Source organism: Dendrobates tinctorius, unplaced genomic scaffold (genome assembly GCF_039654945.1).
Source record: "Dendrobates tinctorius isolate UK_male_01 unplaced genomic scaffold, ASM3965494v1 ptg000134l, whole genome shotgun sequence".
NCBI lineage: Eukaryota > Metazoa > Chordata > Amphibia > Anura > Dendrobatidae > Dendrobates > Dendrobates tinctorius.
In genome coordinates, this window is record NW_027361802.1 from 9160567 (window position 1) to 9183219 (window position 22653).

The 22653-nt window shown below is 43.5% G+C and overlaps 1 protein-coding gene across 5 annotated transcripts in view; it reads right to left on the reverse strand.

The window, feature by feature from the left end:
• Nucleotides 1-22653, reverse strand: part of APBA1 (amyloid beta precursor protein binding family A member 1) — a 285201-nt gene that overhangs the window by 20003 nt on the left and 242545 nt on the right. For 4 of the 5 annotated variants that reach the window (XM_073543715.1, XM_073543716.1, XM_073543714.1 and 1 more), the window contains 3 exons: nucleotides 22174-22353; nucleotides 20373-20585; nucleotides 19497-19616 (listed from right to left, as the gene is read on the reverse strand). In XM_073543715.1, the coding sequence (XP_073399816.1) occupies nucleotides 19497-19616; nucleotides 20373-20585; nucleotides 22174-22353 (513 nt within the window). Of the gene's footprint in view, nucleotides 1-15286; nucleotides 15560-19496; nucleotides 19617-20372; nucleotides 20586-22173; nucleotides 22354-22653 lie in introns of those variants that run through there. The other variant, XM_073543717.1, reaches the window with a different exon arrangement.

A 22653-nucleotide genomic window follows, 5' to 3' on the forward strand; every position in this document is an offset into this window, starting at 1 on the left:
CTGGTCTGGGTATCGCGGCATTAAGGTCATCTGGTGTTGCGACGGGGGAGCCCCTGTAAAGGGGTACATTTGACATGGAAATTTGATTGATATAGATTTATATCTCTGTGTGTGCTGCGGCCTGTCCTAATTAGACAGAGTCTTATTGAGTGCTCAAGGAAGGAAAGACGCCAAACCTAGTTAGCAGCAATCCTTTCCAGCAGAACTCTGCTGGCTTATTGAAATATACACTCACTGGCCACTTTATTAGGTACACCTGTCCAACTGTGTGTTAAGACTTAATTTCTAATCAGCCAATCACATGGCGGCAACTCAGTGCATTTAGGCATGTAGACATGGTCAAGACAATCTCCTGCAGTTCAAACCGAGCATCAGTATGGGGAAGAAAGGTGATTTGAGTGCCTTTGAACGTGGCATGATTGTTGGTGCCAGAAGGGCTGGTCTGAGAATTTCAGAAACTGCTGATCTACTGGGATTTTCACGCACAACCATCTCTAGGGTTTACAGAGAATGGTCCGAAAAAGAAAAAAAATCCAGTGAGCGGCAGTTCTGTGGCCGGAAATGCCATGTTGATGCCAGAGGTCAGAGGAGAATGGGCAGACTGGTTCGAGCTGATAGAAAGGCAACAGTGACTCAAATTGCCACCCGTTACAACCAAGGTAGGCAGAAGAGCATCTCTGAACGCACAGTGCGTCGAACTTTGAGGCAGATGGGCTACAGCAGCAGAAGACCACACTGGGTACCACTCCTCTCAGCTAAGAACAGGAAACTGAGGCTAAAATTTGCACAAGCTCATCGAAATTGGACAGTAGAAGATTGGAAAAACGTTGCCTGGTCTGATGAGTCTCGATTTCTGCTGCGACATTCGGATGGTAGGGTCAGAATTTGGCGTAAACAACCTGAAAGCATGGATCCATCCTGCCTTGTATCAACGGTTCAGGCTGGTGGTGGTGGTGTCATGGTGTGGGGAATTTTTTCTGGGCACTCTTTGGGCCCCTTGGTACCAATTGAGCATCGTTGCAACGCCACAGCCTACCTGAGTATTGTTGCTGACCATGTCCATCCCTTTATGACCACAATGTACCCAACATCTGACGGCTACTTTCAGCAGGATAATGCGCCATGTCATAAAGCTCGAATCATCTCAGATTGGTTTCTTGAACATGACAATGAGTTTACTGTACTCAAATGGCCTCCTCAGTCACCAGATCTCAATCCAATAGAGCATCTTTGGGATGTGGTGGAACGGGAGATTCGCATCAGGGATGTGCAGCCGACAAATCTGCGCCAACTGTGTGATGCCATCATGTCAATATGGTCCAAAATCTCTGAGGAATGCTTCCAGCACCTTGTTGAATCTCTGCCACGAAGAATTGAGGCAGTTCTGAAGGCAAAAGGGGGTCCAACCCGTTACTAGCATGGTGTACCTAATAAAGTGGCCAGTGAGTGTACATGGCTTTATCAGTTAGTACAGAAAGGTGTGGTTACTCATCAACATAAAGGCTGAACTTCTAATCTAATTGGTCAGTTTAAATACATGAACCTATATGGGTGTCCGACATGGGGTTACTTAGACATCATATGATTTACTGTCCCTTGTCTTGCAATGTCAGCAAGACTCTAATATTGGCTTGGACCTTCTGGCCTAACTTCCTCTTCTGTATGTCTGGGAGAAATGTCACAAGACTATGCTATCATGAGATAACATCAGCTCCCCAGACTAGCTCATGGGGTGTAGCAGGTCATTTCCAGCCACTGGTTACAAAGTTCAAGCTGTGAATATGAGTATATGGAGTATATAAGAGTATATAGCATATAGCCTATAGCGTCAAGTGAGATCTAGATGACATACATATACGTATATATTTCTATAACACACCTTGCCCGGTGCTCCACTACGTGGTTCTGTGTCATGGTCCAGAGGGTTCTTCCCTCAGGTACCTTGTCCATTTGTTTGCTTTCTTTAATAAACATCCTTAGTTTTTTGAAGCTCATTCTCCTGTCTCTTGTGTATCGGGTATACAACTACCACTGCACCATCAGTGGTCTAGCGGGTCCACTATACACTCACTGGCCACTTTATTAGGTACACCTGTCCAACTGTGTGTTAAGACTTAATTTCTAATCAGCCAATCACATGGCGGCAACTCAGTGCATTTAGGCATGTAGACATGGTCAAGACAATCTCCTGCAGTTCAAACCGAACATCAGTATGGGGAAGAAAGGTGATTTGAGTGCCTTTGAACGTGGCATGATTGTTGGTGCCAGAAGGGCTGGTCTGAGAATTTCAGAAACTGCTGATCTACTGGGATTTTCACGCACAAACATCTCTAGGGTTTACAGAGAATGGTCCGAAAAAGAAAAAAAATCCAGTGAGCGGCAGTTCTGTGGCCGGAAATGCCATGTTGATGCCAGAGGTCAGAGGAGAATGGGCAGACTGGTTCGAGCTGATAGAAAGGCAACAGTGACTCAAATTGCCACCCGTTACAACCAAGGTAGGCAGAAGAGCATCTCTGAACGCACAGTGCGTCGAACTTTGAGGCAGATGGGCTACAGCAGCAGAAGACCACACTGGGTACCACTCCTCTCAGCTAAGAACAGGAAACTGAGGCTACAATTTGCACAAGCTCATCGAAATTGGACAGTAGAAGATTGGAAAAACGTTGCCTGGTCTGATGAGTCTCGATTTCTGCTGCGACATTCGGATGGTAGGGTCAGAATTTGGCGTAAACAACATGAAAGCATGGATCCATCCTGCCTTGTATCAACGGTTCAGGCTGGTGGTGGTGGTGTCATGGTGTGGGGAATTTTTTCTGGGCACTCTTTGGGCCCCTTGGTACCAATTGAGCATCGTTGCAACGCCACAGCCTACCTGAGTATTGTTGCTGACCATGTCCATCCCTTTATGACCACAATGTACCCAACATCTGATGGCTACTTTCAGCAGGATAATGCGCCATGTCATAAAGCTCGAATCATCTCAGATTGGTTTCTTGAACATGACAATGAGTTTACTGTACTCAAATGGCCTCCTCAGTCACCAGATCTCAATCCAATAGAGCATCTTTGGGATGTGGTGGAACGGGAGATTCGCATCAGGGATGTGCAGCCGACAAATCTGCGCCAACTGTGTGATGCCATCATGTCAATATGGTCCAAAATCTCTGAGGAATGCTTCCAGCACCTTGTTGAATCTCTGCCACGAAGAATTGAGGCAGTTCTGAAGGCAAAAGGGGGTCCAACCCCTTACTAGCATGGTGTACCTAATAAAGTGGCCAGTGAGTGTACATCTTCACGCCCTCTAGGCGCAACAGGCTGCTTTGCTGCATCTGGCGCAGGGTGTCTAGAATCTGTGCAGGATACAATGAAATCTCAAGACTATCAAGGGATTCTAGAGAGAAATGTACTGCCCAATGTCAGAAAGCTTGGTCTCAGTCGCAGGTCTTGGGTCTTGCAACAAGATAATGACACAAAACAAAAAGCTAAAAACACTCAAGAATGGCTAAGAGGAAAACATTGGACTATTCTGAAGTGGCCTTCTATAAGCCCTGACCTAAATCCTATTGAGCATCTTTGGAAAGAGCTGAAACATGCCGTCTGGAAAAGGCAACCTTCAAACACAAGACAACTGGAGCAGTTTGCTCTTGAGGAGTGGGCCAAAATACCTGTCGAGAGGTGTAGAAGTCTCATTGACAGATAGAGGAATCATTTGATTGCAGTGATTGCCTGATTGCCTCAAAAGGCTGTGTAACAAAATATTAAGTTAAGGGTACCATCATTTTTGTCCAGGCCTAGTTCATGAATTTTATTTAATTATGTGGAAGCATGGTTGGAAAGCAATGTCTGACTTTCCTTTGTTCATTTATTATTACTTTTGTCAGATTCAAGTTATTTCTGTGACCATGGTGGGTTTTTCTGTCATTAAATGAGGTGTACCAACAATTTTGACCATGTGTGTACCTTTGATCATTGTGGCCAAAGAGCTGTATTTTAACCTCATCGGTCCCCACAGGACTTGTTTCCAAAAAGCATGAGGCTTTAGATGTTCTTTTGCATACTTATGACATTGAATTTTATGGTGAGGATGCAGGAGAGATTTTCTTCTAATAACTCTTCCATGAAAGCCATATTTGTGCAGATGTCTCTGAACAGAAGAACAATGTACCACAACTCCAGAGTCTGCTAAATCTTTCTGAAGGTCTTTTGCAGCTCTCACTGAAATTTTGCTTGGTCTTCCTGACCTTATCTTGATCTCCACTGTTCCTGTTAACTGCCATTTCTTAATTACATTTTGAACAGAGCAAAGGGCAACTTGAAAATGCTGTGCTATCTTCTTATAGCCTTCTCCTGCTTTGCGGGCCTCCACCATTTTCATTTTCTGAGTGCTAGGCAGCTGCTCAGAAGAATCTGTGGCTGCTGTTTTTTGGCACAAGGTTAACGGAGGGTGGGTTTTTATAAAGCTGGGAAATTTACATCACCTGGCCTTTCCCAACTATGACCGTGAACAAGCCATAACCTGAACAGGCTAATTAAGGTCTAAAATCTTGGTCAAAGTTATCTGAGCACACAAATCTACAAGGGTGCCCAAACGTTTGTACTGGTCCATTTTCCTTTTAGTATTTTTTAAAATGTAAAAAATTACAATATATTGTATACATTTTTTTGCCTAAAATTAAAAGGAAATGTGTCATCTTTAACTTTAGACCTTTTACAGATCAACAGACCTTCAACTTGCTTCACTGTTCACAACAACAATATTTTTAGCGGGGCTGCGCAAACTTTTACATGCCACGGTATTGTACCACTGAACTTCCATACTTTTTTCACTATTTCTTTTTATTTCATTTTGTTGGGTAGGCGAAGTGACTGAAAAACAGCAATTGTGGCTTTTTTTTTTTAATTTGCAGCAAACCAGCAACATAAAATGTGATCTTTTAAACATTTGGCCATTTACGAACAAAATTTCACCCCACAAACTATTTATATACGCAAGTAGCTCTTCTATCCCCGTCGTGCGTATATTTACGCTGATGTCGGACTCCCTCCCTTTGATGTGGGCTTCGGCGTTGAGCCCACATCTTTCCGGGACAGCGGCATTTAACAAGCGCTTCCAGCAATCACGCTGGAAATACGCACACGAATGACCCGCGTGACGTGATCGAGGGTCACCGGTGTGTCAGCATGACAACCGGAGGTCTCCTGGAGACCTCTATGGTTGTCAGTGCCGGATTGCTGTGAGCGCCACCCAGTGGTCGGCGCTCAAAGCAAGTGAGCAATTCCACTCCATAGAGGCGATTTGATCATTGCCTCTATGTAGTTGAGCCGATAGGGTTGTGGCAGCTTTTAGTCTCCTATGGAGACTATTGAAGCATGCCAAAAGTAAAAAAAATGTGCTAAAAAATATAAAAAATAAAAAAATAAAAGTTCAAATCACCCTCCTTTCGCCCCATTCAAAATAAAACAAAAAAAATAAAATCAAACTTACACATATTCGATATCGCCACGTTCAGAATCGCCCGATCTATCAATAAAAAAAGGATTAACCTGATCGCTGAACGGCGTAGTGAGAAAAAGTCAAAACGCCAGAATTACGCTTTTTTGGTCGCCACGACTTTGCATTAAAATGCAATAACGGGAGATCAAAAGATTGCATGTGCACCAAAATGGTATCATTAAAAATGTCAGCCCGGCACGCAAAAAATAAGCCCTCACCCAACCCGAGATAATGAAAAATGGAGACGCTATGGGTATCGGAAAATGGCACAATTTTTTTTTTAGCAAAGCTTGGAATTTTTTTCCATTACTTAGATAAAAAAGAACCTAGACAGGTGTCTATGAACTCGTAATGACCTGGAGAATTATAATGACAGGTCAGTTTTAGCATTTAGTGAACCTAGTGAAAAAGCCAAACAAAAAACAAAAGTGGGACGGCACTTTTTTTGCAATTTCGCCGCTCTTGGACTTTTTTTCCCGTTTTCTAGTACACGACATGGTAAAAGCAATGGTGTCATTCAAAAGTACAACTCCTCGAGCAAAAAGTAAGCCCTCACATATTGAAGGAAAAATAAAAAAAGTTATGGCTCTGGGAAGAAGGGGAGTGAAAAACGAAAACCCGTAAAATGTTCCGGGGGTTAAGGGGTTAAAGAGAAGTCCAGCAATACCTTTACCTTGACTGTTAGTTCCTTTAATTTGATATGTTAATGAGGCTGTAGAACCATGACAGATTTGATGCCTTTGCCATGCCAGCTCTATTCCTGACTTGCGCTACCTCATCCTACTTGACTGAAGTGACACAGCACAAAGGCTGTTAGTCAAGCAGGAGGAGGCGGTGCTGGGTAGGGAACAGAGCTGAAGTGACAAAGGTTTCAGTTCTACCATAACAATTTGCATATCAATTCAACACTGATTTTCCAGTAAGGGACAAACGGACTGGCCATGTAAAGGTATTGCTGGACTTGTCTTGGAAAGGGCTGCATGCACAAATAAATAGTTTGAGGGGTGAAGTCCTGCTGACAGATTGCCTTTAAGCTATTTTTACATACCCTTAATCTGCAATCACTTCATCTCAAGTACAAGACATTGCTATACTTCTGCATTGCCATTTTAACAATCAACTATTAAGCACTGCCTGGAGTACAATGATGGCAGACAACTGGACCTTCAGTGGGCTGCTATAACAACTCATTGGTAATCATATCGCATGGTGACCGTTATGACTGATCCAAAAAAGAGCGAAGCAGCACTATCCACTCTGAAATCTCTTTTGCAAAATCATCAAAAGCACATTGTGGGGTCAAGGGGATATCGTGGTGCTCAGCTCCATACAAAAGTCTATAATCTAGCAGAAGAAAAGGAAAAGGCAGTACTCATTCTCCCACAAAATCTTTATATCTTCACGTAGAAGATATAAAAACCAGTAGCAGAGGAATGAGGGTTACGACCATAGTCCTCATGCTACCGGCCTTCTCCTGCTACCAGTTTTTATGTCTTCTACGTGAAGCAAATAAAGGCTGGATGTTGGGGGCGGGGTCTGCGTGCTGAAGATGGAGGGAGTGTGATTCCAGAGCTCCAGTGACTCCAGACTTACATCGGCTCATATCGGCATTCAGCGGCTTCCTCGACCGCCGTGCAGTGCACCGCCGGCTTCCTAACACCCCCGGGTACATGATGACCCGTGGTAGAACACAGAGAAAGGCTTCTCCTCCGCGCCTGCCTGACTTCTTTCTGAGGACTCAGACTGCACATGCAGCAGGGAAAATGGCAGCAGCTTCCACTCCCACAGGATCATCTTGTTCCTCCCACAGCTCCCAGGGCTCAGAGAGAGGTGAGACCTCAGCAGATACACATCACAGTAACTCTGCACCTATGACTAGGGGGGACATGAGGGATTTCCTGGCATCTATACGCACTTCTTTAAGGGAGGACATGCAGGACATGTTAAAGGAGATAAGAGAAGTTAACTCTTTAGGAGTAATAATAATAATAATAATAAATGTTATTTTTATAGCGCCGACATATTCCGCAGCACTTTACATTTCAGAGGGGATTTGTACAGACAATAGACATTACAGCATAACAATAATCACATACAGTAGATTATAACAAATACCAAGAGGAGTGAGGGCCCTGCTCGCAAGCTTACAGTCTATGAGGAAAGAGGTAGACACGAAAGGTGGGTGGTAACAGTTGCCCTGATTGTATGGACCAGCCATAATGTTAAGTGTGTAACAGTACAGACAGGAGTACGTACAGACCACTTAGAAAACAAGATGTCTGAGTATGTTTCTGTTATCAACGCTCTTGTGGATGAGAATCAAGCCATGAAAGGTAGATTGGCAAGGGCATTTGATAAAATACACGATCTGGAGGACAGATCTAGAAGAAATAATCTTCGTATAAGAGGCATCCCAGAGACAGAGATAAAGATCTGGCCCCCTTCCTCCAAAACTATATGCAAGCTGTCCTGCCATCCCTCTCCCCAAGGGACCTGTTAGTTGACAGGGTCCACAGGACGCCCAAACCCAAGCACTTGGATTCGTCTCTCCCCAGGGACACTCTTGCAAGGATACACCTGTATACTACTAAAGAGACCTTTCTGAGAAAAATAAGAAATCCTCCTGAGCTTCCTTCTGAGTTTCAGGCACTGCAAGTTTTCCCAGATCTGTCGGCTGCTACGCTGTCTAAGAGGCGGGAATATGCCCACGTCTGCAGAGCCTTAAGGGAGGTCTCCGTGAAATATCGGTGGGGTTTCAATCCTGTGAGGCTTTTCATTACTCATGACGGAAGTACAGTCGTCTGTTCCTCTCCTAAGCAAACGGAGGAGAAGCTCACGAGCTGGAAGATCCTTTTTTCACCGAGACAAGCTGACACTGGTCGGAAGGTGGCTTCGGAGTGGTCTATGGCTTGACTGTACTGCATGGTATGAGTCTGGATAACTGGACTCTCCTGCTACGCTTCCTAGTGGGCCTTGGTTCGTGAACTTTTCACTTCCACCCCCCTCGTAGATCCTTGATCTGCGGATCGTCTGAACTGTTCTGGATGTTTATACGAGTGGCTCTCGTATATTTGACTATGTTTTGGTTTCTTATCTTATTCTTTTTTACTTTTCCTTTCTTTTTTTGTCTGTTCTCTTTTTTATTTTATTTTTGGCATCCTTTCGGGTCAATACTCTGGCCCGTCTGTAAGTATATCTGCTCCCATTTTTTCTTCCAGGTTTTTTCCTCCCAAATACCCAGGCATCTATGTTCTACAATGGACTCTCAGTGTATTTGTAGACGTGTTGGTTCTAGCATGCTATATGTGACTATATTAAGTGTGCAGTTCCATTCTGCCGGCAGCACTGTGAACTTCTCGTATCAGTATTATGAGTATACAAATCTTATCCTTGAATGTTAGGGGCCTAAATTCCCCTGAAAAACGCTCTATGATGTGGAGGGAGGTGGGGAGGTCACGGGCGGATGTTGTCTGCCTTCAAGAAACACATCTATTGGAAGCCGATAATTTCAGGCTTCGACACCCTCACTTCCCCCACATGTTTTTTGCTAATGGTCAGACCAAAAAGGCTGGTGTGTGCATTATGGTGAAACGTACAATAGCATTTCAATTGTTATCACAATATGCTGACTCCGTAGGTAGATGCTTGACAGTCACTTGCCTGCTAAATGGAGAGGTGCACACGTTGACAAATGTATATGCTCCCAATGAAGGCCAACACAAATTTTTGAGAACTACCTTTAATGATATCTCTTTAAAAGTGAAGGGTAGCAATATCATATGTGGCGATTTCAATCTCCCCATGAATGCGGACCTTGACTGCTCTTCAGGAATGAAGAGAACTAGGAGGGGTTTGAACCTCCTATCCCATGAATTTCACCTACATGATTTTTGGAGATACTCACACGCATCGGAAAGAGATTATACTTTTTATTCTCCTAGGCACTCCACATACTCCCGTATCGACTATTTCTTAATAGATAGTGCGACCCTAAGCAGGTGTCTAAATGCCACTATTGGCCTAATCGCCTGGTCTGACCACGCTCCTGTCTCTCTGACCCTTGCTCTTGCCCACCAGGCTGACCCTGCGTTCAGGTGGCGTCTTCATAACTCATTGCTGCTGAGGGGGGAGGTGGTTGATAAGGTTTCCTCGGAGCTGGAGGGCTACTTTCAAATAAACGATAATGGGGAGGTCTCTGATGAGACCCTTTGGTCTGCTCACAAAGTGGTGGTTAGGGGGGGGTTCTCCTACAACAAGCCTCATATTTAAAGAAAAGAGAAGCCAGTAGAGAGGCTCTGCTCTCCCGTTTACATTATTTAGATGCTATTAATAAGGCTGCACATACGCCCTCCGTCTCTGAGGAGATCTCCCAAATTAGATTTAAATTAAGGGAAAATTTCCTATACAAATATGCATACAATATGAGGAAACTTAAAACTAACTTATATGCTACCGGGGACAGGGCGGGAGCGCTTCTAGCTCGCAGAGTTCGTAAACGGGAGGTCATGTCACGAATTGACCACATATTGGATGAGCAAGGTAGAGCCCTTAGGAACCCACGGGACATAGTGCAAGCCTTTGCTCAATATTACACTGTCCTCTATAATTTAAAAGATGATGCCTCCACCCCTCAACCTGACCAAACATCTATTGATGCATACTTAGATTCTGTTAATTAATTTGCCATGTATTACCATTGACCAATTAAATTATTTAAACGCCCCCTTCGTGGCTGCAGAGATTCAGCATGCGATTAAACAGACTAAACTTCATAAAGCCCCAGGCCCGGATGGCTTAACAAATGATTATTATAGGACCTTTTCTCAGCAATTAACACCATATCTACAGCGTCTGTTCACACACTGGAGAGACGCTGGTACTGTGATGGCCCCTAATTTAGAGGCCACTATTTCCACTATACCAAAACCGGGGAAATCACTCACACATCCCGGAGATTTCAGACCCATTGCTTTGCTAAATTCAGATGTCAAACTGTTTACTAAAATCATAGCATCTAGACTGAAACTAATTATACCGACTATAGTGTCACCAGATCAGGTGGGCTTTGTTGCAGGACGGGAGACGAAGGATGGCATACGACATATGTTGAATTTGATTAAAATATCTGAGCTGTCTGGCCAACCCAGTGCATTCCTGTCACTTGATGCTGAAAAAGCTTTTGACAGGGTGCACTGGGGATATTTAAGAGCAGTCCTGAAGAAATTTAGACTGTCGGGCCCTATATTATCCGCAATCTATGCCATGTACTCGACCCCCTGCGCCAGGGTTTTGACGTCTGGCTTCTTGTCCGGCCGGTTCCAGATCACGAACGGTACGAGACAGGGGTGCCCGCTCTCGCCTGTTATTTTTGCGCTGTGCATGGAGCCGCTTGCCGAGCGCATTAGAATGTCGGCGGGCATTTCTGGGATTAGGGTTGGACAGGTGGAGCACAAAGTCGGTCTATACGCCGATGATGTCATTCTATCCTGTGTAAATTTAGAATCTTCATTTTCTGCGATTATTTGTGAACTTGGGGAATTTAGCAAGGTCTCATACTATAAACTGAACCCCACAAAATCCCTGTTGTTTCCGGTGGCGGTTCCTTGTGCGGCAAAGACAAGGCTGGAGGCCATTTTTCCGTTTAAGTGGATGAGAGAGGGTATTCCATATTTGGGCATTACACTGACGGGTTCTGAGCAGATTGTGGATAGGAACTTTACTAATTTGAAAATACAGCTTAAGAAACAATTGGAGCAGCTTCATGCTGTCCAGACCTCCTGGATTGCAAGGATTAATGCCTTTAAGATGATTGTCCTACCTAAAATATTGTACCTACTCCGGTGCATACCAATGATAATCCCTAAAAAAAGAATTCTAAGATTACAAACTATGGCATATAGTTATATTTGGTCATATAAAAAGTCTAGGATCTCCAGGGCCCTAATGTATTTCCCGTACAAAAAGGGGGACTGGGGGTACCAAACTTGTTAAAGTATCATAAAGCCGCTATAATGACGGGACTGAGAGACTGGTGGCAAGCGAACACAGACCATAAATGGCTTCAAATAGAAAACTATTATGCTACCGCCAGGTCTACCTGATATATTTTGGAGGTTGAAGCTATTAAAACTACTAAATATTCCCCACTTTTGCCAACTATGAAAGCTGCGCTACATCATTGGAGGACAGTGGTCCCATCTCTTATTAAACTATCACGCCACTCCATATCGTTAAAGGCCCTTGAGATGCATATTCCATACCTTAATCTTCAGTCATGGGTTGCTGCCGGAATTGTGAGTCTGGGAGACCTGGTGGGGAGTGGTGGGTTAATCCCGTTTGACCAACTGGCTGCTGAGTTTCCGGCCACCCGTAGTTGTTTTTACCAATACCTACAAATACGTCATATGTTGCATAATTCACCGGGCTCGGTTTTTTTCAATTCACAACTAAATAACACAGTTAACGGTTATTTCCTGCTGCCTGATTCTGGCCCGAGAGGTATCTCATTATTATATAGAGCCCTGAATGACCCGCCGGATAATACAAAACTGCCCTATATGATCAGGTGGGAGCGGGATCTGGGTTTTCTCTCCGAACCTGTTGACTGGGAGGAAGGATTGTGTGAAGTTGTACGGGTCTCTTCATGTGTGAACCATCTGGAGCAGTTGAAAAAGACGCACCTGAGATGGTACCAGTTCCCGGTCCGAACGGCACATTTTGGAGCTGGTGGATCTGGTGAATGCTGGAGAGGGTGTGGGATGAGGGGTACTCTTGAGCATACTTGGTGGTCCTGTCCGGTGCTCCAGCCTTGGTGGAGGGGTGTTGATTTCTTGATCTCACAAGTCTTGGGTATCCAGATGACTCTGACCCCAAGCCAGGCCATTTTACACATTGGCCTGAACGAAATTCCTCATATTCTTAGAGGTACGCTGTCACATATTTTGATAGCTGCTAGAGTGTTGACAGCGGCTAGATGGAAAGATCCCACCCCCCCAGAGGTTGCAGGACTAATTGATAGAATTAACACTCACTGTCAGCTTGAACTAGCACTAGCTCACTCGATGACCGCCATAATAAAAAGACAGAACATTTGGCATCCCTGGATACATAGTAGACACTCCACGGTTGCCCCACTCCAGCCTGCTTAGCCGTATATAACTAAGATGCCGGATATTAGATATTGGATGTTGTTTGTTTTCTTTCCTTTTTGGAATATATTACTGTACTGCAGAACACTGAGACTTATTATGTGTACTTGCTGTTATACATAGTTCTATCGATGCCACTAAGGCCTGTTCCTCCCCTCACCCCTTCCCCCCCCCCCCCTTCCTTTCCTGTTTTTCATTTGTCGGTCCCCACTTTCTGCTCCTTATTTTCTCCTCTCGTTCCACTAGTTTCATACAGTCATATGTAAAAGTTTGGGCACCCCTATTAATGTTAACCTTTTTTCTTTATAACAATTTTGGTTTTTGCAACAGGTATTTCAGTTTCATATATCTAATAACTGATGGACTCAGTTATATTTCTGGATTCAAATGAGGTTTATTGTACTAACAGAAAATGTGCAATCTGCATTTAAACAAAATTTCACCGGTGCAAAAATATGGGCACCCTTATCATTTTCTTGATTTGAACACTCCTAACTACTTTTTACTGACTTCCTGAAGCACTAAATTGGTTTTGTAACCTCATTGAGCTTTGATCTTCATAGCCAGGTGTATCAAATCATGAGAAAAGGTATTTAAGGTGGCCACTTGCAAGTAGTTCTCCTATTTGATTCTCCTATGAAGAGTGGCATCATGGGCTCCTCAAAACAACTCTCAAATGATCTGAAAACAAAGATTATTCAACATAGCTTTTCAGGGGAAGGATACAAAAAGTTGTCTCAGAGATTTAACCTGTCAGTTTCCACTGTGAGGAACATAGTAAGGAAATGGAAGAACACAGGTACAGTTCTTGTTAAGCCCAGAAGTGACAGGCCAAGAAAAATATCAGAAAGGCAGAGAAGAAGAATGGTGAGAACAGTCAAGGACAATCCACAGACCACCTCCAAAGACCTGCAGCATCATCTTGCTGCAGATGGTGTTACTGTGCATCGGTCAACAATACAGCGCACTTTGCACAAGGAGAAGCTGTATCGGAGAGTGATGCGAAAGAAGCCGTTTCTGCAAGCACGCCACAAACAGAGTCGCCTGAGGTATGCAAAAGCACATTTGGACAAGCCAGTTACATTTTGGAAGAAGGTCCTGTGGACTGATGAAACAAAGATTGAGTTGTTTGGTCATACAAAAAGGCGTTATGCATGCGCTGTATTGTTGACCGATGCACAGTGACACCATCTGCAGCAAGATGATGCTGCAGGTCTTTGGAGGTGGTCTGTGGATTGTCCTTGACTGTTCTCACCATTCTTCTTCTCTGCCTTTCTGATATTTTTCTTGGCCTGCCACTTCTGGGCTTAACAAGAACTGTACCTGTGTTCTTCCATTTCCTTACTATGTTCCTCACAGTGGAAACTGACAGGTTAAATCTCTGAGACAACTTTTTGTATCCTTCCCCTGAAAAGCTATGTTGAATAATCTTTGTTTTCAGATCATTTGAGAGTTGTTTTGAGGAGCCCATGATGCCACTCTTCATAGGAGAATCAAATAGGAGAACTACTTGCAAGTGGCCACTTTAAATACCTTTTCTCATGATTTGATACACCTGGCTATGAAGTTCAAAGCTCAATGAGGTTACAAAACCAATTTAGTGCTTCAGGAAGTCAGTAAAAAGTAGTTAGGAGTGTTCAAATCAAGAAAATGATAAGGGTGCCCATACTTTTGCACCTGTCAAATTTTGTTTAAATGCAGATTGCACATTTTCTGTTAGTACAATAAACCTCATTTGAATCCAGAAATATAACTGAGTCCATCAGTTATTAGATATATAAAACTGAAATAGCTGTTGCAAAAACCAAAATTGTTATAAAGAAAAAAGGTTAACATTAATAGGGGTGCCCAAACTTTTACATATGACTGTATATATGGTGGTTGTAACTATGGTTGTCATTGTTTTGACTTGTTTTCTTGTTCAACCTCAATAAAAATAATTGAGAAAAAAAAAAAAAAAAAAGGCTGGATGTTATGGGATGAAGAGTTCCGCTTTTTCCTTTTTTTCTGCTGGATTATTGACCGTTCTGACTTACGGTACCTCTGGGATGTTGCGGTTGTTACTCACCATAGCATTTAAAGTGTAAAACAGCCACAATCTGCTCTAGCATTACAAGCAGATGCCAGCTGTAGAACACAGCTGACGCCCATTGTATATTTATTGGCCCGCACCTAACATCTGCTGTATAGAGCTTAACAATGTATTTAAAACATCTAACATGTTTTTACCAATTCTTATAAATTCCTATATTTTTAGCCTTTCTTGGCACAGTGTAATGGTCCATTAATACTAATAAACAAGGTCATATCATGTAGCTCTGGTTAGTATTATAACTGATATTAGAGAATTGCATTATGAATAGAAAGAATATACACATTTCCAAAGTTTCTGAAGTTTCTGCAACAAAAGTGTCCATTCCTTAAAACATCAATGGGTTCCAAAAATGTGGACTGATGCATTCCAGGTCCTCACATTGAAAAGACACAAGAAATTTTATTTTTCTGGCTCTCAAGGATCAAAAAATCAATCTTCAGCTCATCAGTCCTGTATAGTCAATACTCTGGTAGGCTTTATTCACTAAACCATGTTGCAGTTGTCAGATATTTCGTAACAAAAACAGAATAAAATAGGACTCAATCAATTGTGTTTCCTTTACTGTAGAAACTACTTTTATATATTGATATTATTTTCAATGGGTGAGGGGCTAAAACAGCAATTTGGACTGGTCGTGTCTTTTTTTAAATTTTTTTTAGTTCAGTTATTTTTTCTTTCTCTCTTCCTCCCCTTTTTCCCAGGCACGGATTCCTTTAAAATTCAGCCTTAGCTGGATCCGTCTGAACAACGGTCCGGTGCCTCACGTTCCTGTCAGTCCGCCGACGGATCCGTTTTCCGCCATTTTGGTGGTTAACAACTGATCTGAAAGACAGATGTGTGAAACAGGCCTAACGCATTCTGTAACTGGGGGTATTATATCATCCCTAGTTACATGGGAAATTTAGCCTTACGCCTGTGTAACTGAGCTGACTGTTTCTCCAAGGACCCAGAGGTTCCTGCTCTCTGACTGGTTACTCTGCATTGAGGTTTTGCAACGTTAGTGTGGACCGCCTGCACGTATAAAGTGGTGGTCTAGAAATAGTTAAGCAGTAAATTATATTTAGACACCATGCAAGCAATCATTTATTCACCATAAAATTGATCCATTTGTCTAGTACTAGCTACACTACAATATAGCACCCCTTAAAGTGAAGTGGAATGACTGCTAGAGCCATTTTTCTTGCGTTTCCCAGTTTCTAGTTTTTAGATTAAATATCAAGTATTTTTCATTCATCACTGTGTTTCAGGAGAACATTAGTCAAAATAACAAGCCAAGTGGTAAAATTAGACTATTGTCTGTACTGCTTGCATATCCGACATGTTCATACTTTTCTTTAAGCCAAAGCTATTTCTCACCAATGCTGCAGCATAACAGACAGCGCTGGAGGCTTGTGAACAAAAGCTAATAATAAACCCAGCAAATTATTCATATCTCAAAGAGCGTCTTAGTTAAAAATACTCTCAAGGGAAAGCAGCGGTGATTTGAATCCTTAGGAGAGCTCAATGCTCATTTCAAGCCACAACTTGCAGGTTATGAATAAGACAGCTATGCATGGTTATAATAGCAGGATACACAGGTAAACTGAAGTTTGTTGTCGAATTTATGTTTACCTACAGACCTCATCAGTTGATATTAATCTGTGAGCCACTGGTTTTCTCCCAAAAAAAACTTTCAAGGCAAAATATCTCCATAATGAAACTTTCGGGGAAGCAAGCCACAATTATTATTTTCATATGAATTTGTAAGAAATTACTCTTGTATAGAATCAGAGGTACATTATTGCCCTATAATATTGTATGGGTCCAGTGATATATACAGTTAGGTCCATGTATATTTGGACACAGACAAAATTTTTCTAATTTTGGTTCTAGACATTACCACAATGAATTTTAAACAAAACAATTCAGATGCAGTTGAAGTTCAGACTTTCAACTTTCATTTGAGGGTATCCACATTAAAATTGGATGAAGGGTTTAGGAGTTTCAGCTCCTTAACATGTGCCACCCTGTTTTTAAAGGGACCAAAAGTAATTGGACAGATTAAATAATTGTAAATAAAATGTTCATTTCTAGTACTTGGTTGAAAACCCTTTGTTGGCAATGACTGCCTGAAGTCTTGAACTCATGGACATCACCAGACGCTGTGTTTCCTCCTTTTTGATGCTCTGCCAGGCCTTCACTGTGGTGGTTTTCAGTTGCTGTTTGTCTGTGGGCCTTTCTGTCTGAAGTTTAGTCTTTAACAAGTGAAATGCATGCTCAATTGGGTTGAGATCAGGTGACTGACTTGGCCATTCAAGAATATTCCACTTCTTTGCTTTAATAAACTCCTGGGTTACTTTGGCTTTATGCTTTGGGTCATTGTCCATCTGTAAAATGAAACGACGACCAATCAGTTTGGCTGCATTTGGCTGGATCTGAGCACTCAGTATGGCTCTGAATACCTCAGAATTCATTCGGCTGCTTCTGTTCTGTGTCACATCATCAATAAACACTAGTGACCCAGTGCCACTGGCAGCCATGAATGCCCAAGCCATCACACAGCCTCCGCCGTGTTTTACAGATGAAGTGGTATGCTTTGGATCATGAGCTGTACCACACCTTCGCCATACTTTTCTCTTTCCATCATTCTGGTAGAGGTTGATCTTGTTTTCATCTGTCCAAAGAATGTTCTTCCAGAACTGTGCTGGCTTTTTTAGATGTTTTTTAGCAAATTCCAGTCTAGCCTTTTTATTCTTGATGCTTATGAGTGGCTTGCACCGTGCAGTGAACCCTCTGTATTTACTTTCATGCAGTCTTCTCTTTATGGTAGATTTGGATATTGATACGCCTACCTCCTGGAGAGTGTTTGTTACACCGCTCCGCCATACTCATCCGGCCTCCGCTCCCACGCCGCAGTCGCCCTCCGCTCCCACGCCGCAGCCTCTCTCCATCCGACGGCCGCGGCGGTCACCTGAGACAGGCTCGCGACCGATGCCTTCCCTGCATGCTATGCGCATGCGCCATAGGCCGCGGCCGCGCCTCCTTCCTGCTTCTTATGCTCCGGCTGTGCTCTGACCCGGAAGCACCTTTGGATCAATGGCTGACCAGATGGGGCCATATCAGGCCGCTTCCCCCTGAGGGAGGCGCCTGATCGTTGCGTTTCCTGACACTCTGGCCTCGCTCCATCGTGCACACTCTGCTCCTGCAGTTCCTGTCTCGGCTGCTCCTGACAGCAGCTTCTCAGTCCTGCTACCCGTGTTCCTGGTTACCTACTCCAGTCCTGCCTTCAGTGTTCCTGTCGTCCTACTCCAGTCCTGCCTTCAATGTTCCTGTCGTCCTACTCCAGTCCTGCCTTCAATGTTCCTGTCGTCCTACTCCAGTCCTGCCTTGTGTTCCTGCCGTCCTACGCCAGTCCTGCCTTCAGTATTCCTGCCGTCCTACTCCAGTCCTGCCTTGTGTTCCTGCCGTCCTACTCCAGTCCTGCCTTCAGTGTTCCTGTCGTCCTACTCCAGTCCTGCCTTCTGCGCTCCTGCCGTCCTACTCCAGTCCTGCCTTCTGTGCTCCTGCCGTCCTACTCCAGTCTCAGTCTTACTCCGGTCCATCCTGAGCCGCCCCTCTCCGTACCGACTACCGTGGTACTCGAACCCCTGGGCCTGCTCCTAACGGTCCCTGTATAGGGGTCGGTTCCACCTGGCAGCTCGCCCGGGGTCCCTCGGTGCCACGGTCCAGAGGGTCCACTCTCGGAGTTTCCCGCTCCAGACCACCCGCGCTAACAGTGTTGTTCACTTGGTTGGCTGTTGTGAAGGGTTTTCTCTTCACCATGTAGATTATTCTGCGATCATCCACCACTGTTGTCTTTCGTGGGCGCCCAGGTCTTTTTGCATTCATGAGTTCACCAGTGCTTTCTTTCTTTCTCAGGATGTACCAAACTGTAGATTTTGCCACTCGTAATGTTGTAGCAATTTCTCGGATGGGTTTTTTCTGTTTTTGCAGCTTAAGGATGGCTTGTTTCACCTGCATGGAGAGCTCCTTTGACGGCATGTTTCCTTCACAGCAAAACCTTCCAAATGCAAGCACCACACCTCAAATCAACTCCAGGCCTTTTATCTGCTTAATTGAGAATGACATAACGAATGGATTGCTCACACCTGTCCATGAAATAGCCCTGGAGTCAATTGTCCAATTACTTTTGGTCCCTTTAAAAACAGGGTGGCACATGTTAAGGAGCTGAAACTCCTAAACCCTTCATCCAATTTTAATGTGGATACCCTCAAATGAAAGCTGAAAGTCTGAACTTCAACTGCATCTGAATTGTTTTGTTTAAAATTCATTGTGGTAATGTCTAGAACCAAAATTAGAAAAATGTTGTGTCTGTCCAAATATATATGGACCTAACTGTATCTGGGCAATGCGTATCCATGTTAAAGCCAAGTGCCTGGCTCTAGAGCTAGTAACTATTTCCAAGGGTCTGTACAAGTATGGAAGCTCTGTATAGGATAGGGGATAACTTCTTGATCGCTGGAGGTCTGACTGATGGAGCCCACCAACGATCGAGTGTAAGGGACAAGGAAAAATCCTGTCTGAATGGAACGGAGGTGTGCTTGCTCTACTTCTATTTCACTCAGATGGGGCACTGCACAGCCTCATTCTTGTGATCGGTGTTGGGTGCTATCACTTGGATCAGGATTTATCCCTTAGCCATACTCAGTACAAACCCTTTACTGGGTATATGCACTATGAAATAAACATGAGTACATTCTTAAAGAGTGTGGCAACTCACAATTCCATTCTGTACACTGAAGCCGAGCTGGTATCGTAGGTCAGGTCTTCGAATTAAGACAGTGGTAACAGGAGGACATCTCACAATGTTCAGCTTCACTCTGGACTGGTTCTTTAAGCCCTACAAAATCCAATATGTAAGTTTAACTCTTTTATAGGTATGTACACACACTACCAAATAAACACTAACTTTGGGCAGCAGATTGTTGGAAAAAATTAAAGGGGATGGACACATTATGTTTATTTAGCAGATGTGTTGGGAGACGTTTGTTTATGTCACATGGTAATGTATACTTATTACAGTTTCTCCCACACAATTTAGTACAACCTTTCCCACAGTCTGTACAGCTCTCCTGTTCTCAAAATGGCTGCTGATGGAGGAGCATGTGATCAGACACGTCTGTCAGCGAACTTCAATAGAAAAACAGCTTTTCCTTTTCAAGTGTTTTTCAGTTTGAGCAGTTGGTCTGGTCACACACTCTTACAGCAGCCATTGATTTGGACAAGAGAATTGTTCAGTCTGTGAGAAAACAGAAGAACCTGTGATACTATACTAGTAAGTGTCACAAAACCATGCCTGCAAACCGGTTAAAATATAGATAAAGTGGCCAAACCCTTTAAACTTTTCAAGTAAAAACCTCATTGGTGAGACCCATACTTATTGATGGTATACCCTGTGGATGAGGTTAAGGATATACCCTTACTTTCTTGCATAGAAGGCTCTGAATCATTATAGACCTTGTTGATAGGATTGATTTCTTTAATACACTAATTTATTGAACAGTAGTTAGCTTTCTTCTTAAGAATAATAATACAAATACACTGTACTGGTTGTGACACAGGAAAGTTAATTGTTTGTACTGAACTAGTATATTACCTTTATTATGCTCTGACAAGTAGAGAGTGGTAAGCCAACTAAACTCGTGCCATTGATGGACATGATTTGATCCCCGATATTCAATTTCCCTGATTTCTCGGCGGGTCCTCCGTGCATCATATTAGCAATAATAACTGTTGGCAGAATGGAGCCCCAACCAGATTCTACAATCACAACACCAAGGATTTCACCCTTCTGTTTTTCAATAAAAACCTGGAAGATAAGTGAAATTAAGTTAATTATATTTTTCAAGAATATCACCTATGTTCGCCCTGTGTGACCACTGCAGTCCATCAGCGGTCCGCTAATCAGCTGCAATTCCATCTGAGCAGAAGAACAGTATTTGTTTCGCTCAGATGGTAGTGGAGAGACACAACTCCCTAGCAGTGCAGAGAGATATAAACTGCAACTATCAGATCTTGGTCAACTGACTAAATAAGTAGAATTACAGTAAGTGAAATATATACCGTATATACTCATGTATAAGCCGGCCCGCGTATAGGCCGACCCCCCCCCCTAATTTTGCCACAAAAAACTGGGAAAACTTATTGACTCCGGTATAAGCCGAGGGTTAATGCTGGCCCAAGAAGATGCTCCATAAATACCCCCCATATGCTGCTGCACAAGGGTTAATTCTGCCCCGTAAGATGCTCAATAAATACCCCGCATATGCTGCTGCACAAGGGTTAATGCTGCCCCATAAGATACTCCATAAATACCCCCCATAATATGCTGCTGCACAAGGGTTAATGCTGCCCCATAAGATGCTCCATAAATACCCCCCATAATATGCTGCTGCACAAGGGTTAATGCTGCCCCATAAGATGTTCTATAAATACCCCCCATATGCTGCTGCACAAGGGTTAATGCTGCCCCATAAGATGCTCCATAAATACCTCCATAAAATGCTGCTGGAGAAGGGTTAATGCTGCCCCATAAGACGCTCCATAAATACCCCCCATAATATGCTGCTGCACAAGGGTTAATGCTGCTGCATAAGATGCTCCATAAATACCCCTTATTTGCTGCTGCAATTAAAAAAAAAAAGAAATGACATACTCACCTCTCCGTCGCTGGGGGCCAGGTACTGGTGTCCTGAGCCCCCGGCACTGGCGATATTTACCGGTCCCCGTTCCATCGCCGTCCACCGCCCTGTCTCCCGGGTCTCTGCAGTGACGTTCAGGAGAGGGCGCGCACTGACTACGTCATCGCGCCCTCTGCTGAACGTCGCAGCAGGAGGACCCGGAGACACAGTGGTGCACGGCGATGGAACGGGGCCAGTGAATATTGCTCTGCCCCCGTCATACTCACCCCCTCCTGGCACACGGTCTTCTCTGCAGCCTCTGCTTCTCCCTCGGTCGTCTTCTTCCTGCGTATAGCGGTCACGTGGTACCGCTCATTAAACTCATGAATATGAGCATATTCATGAGTTTAATGAGCGGTACCATGTGACCGCTGTACTCAGGAGGAAGACGACCGAGGGAGAAGCAGGGGCTGCAGAGACGTGCCAGGAGGGGTGAGTATGGTCTCTGACACCCCCGCCCGCCTCCGGTATATGACTCGCGTATAAGCCGAGAGGGGGACTTTCAGCCCCAAAAAATGGGCTGGAAATCTCGGCTTATATGCGAGTATATACGATATGTATATATTAATTTGTACTTGATTTAATTTATTTTTACTTACCAGGAATCATAGAATTTCATTTTTAAATTTAAGTCTCACCCAATACTACTCGTTTATACATGTTTTTTTTTAGATTTACAATGGGTTATCAGAGAACACATTAGATCAGAATACCTACATCTTTGCAGTTCTCGGACTTGGAGAAGTGGATGAGGTCATCATTATACATGTCCTGGGTGTTGAGTAAGTCACTGTATTCCTTCTGGCTCAGATCTTCTGGGTTAATGCCATTAGCTCTCAGGAATTCCTGGTAAGCAACACTGAATGCCTGACCTATAGACTGCGCGATGAGCTGGGCCTGAACATAGACCGGAAATAAAACGGAAAATTATCAATGTCCTGAAACTTCCTAAGCTGCAAGAAGATCATTATATTGTTCCTCTGTACTAAAAAGATATTGCTCGATGCATAGTGAAAAGTCAAAGAACATGCTTTCTGTACTTTTAAAATGTATTCAGTTTCAGACGTCTTCAACTACAAATAATTATATTTACTGACATACACCTTATTCCAAAGTCACTTTATTGCTGTGCACTGCGAGCCCCGGAAAAGTTGTGTCATTGAGTCAAGAGTATGTAAATGCAAAATTAATATTCCC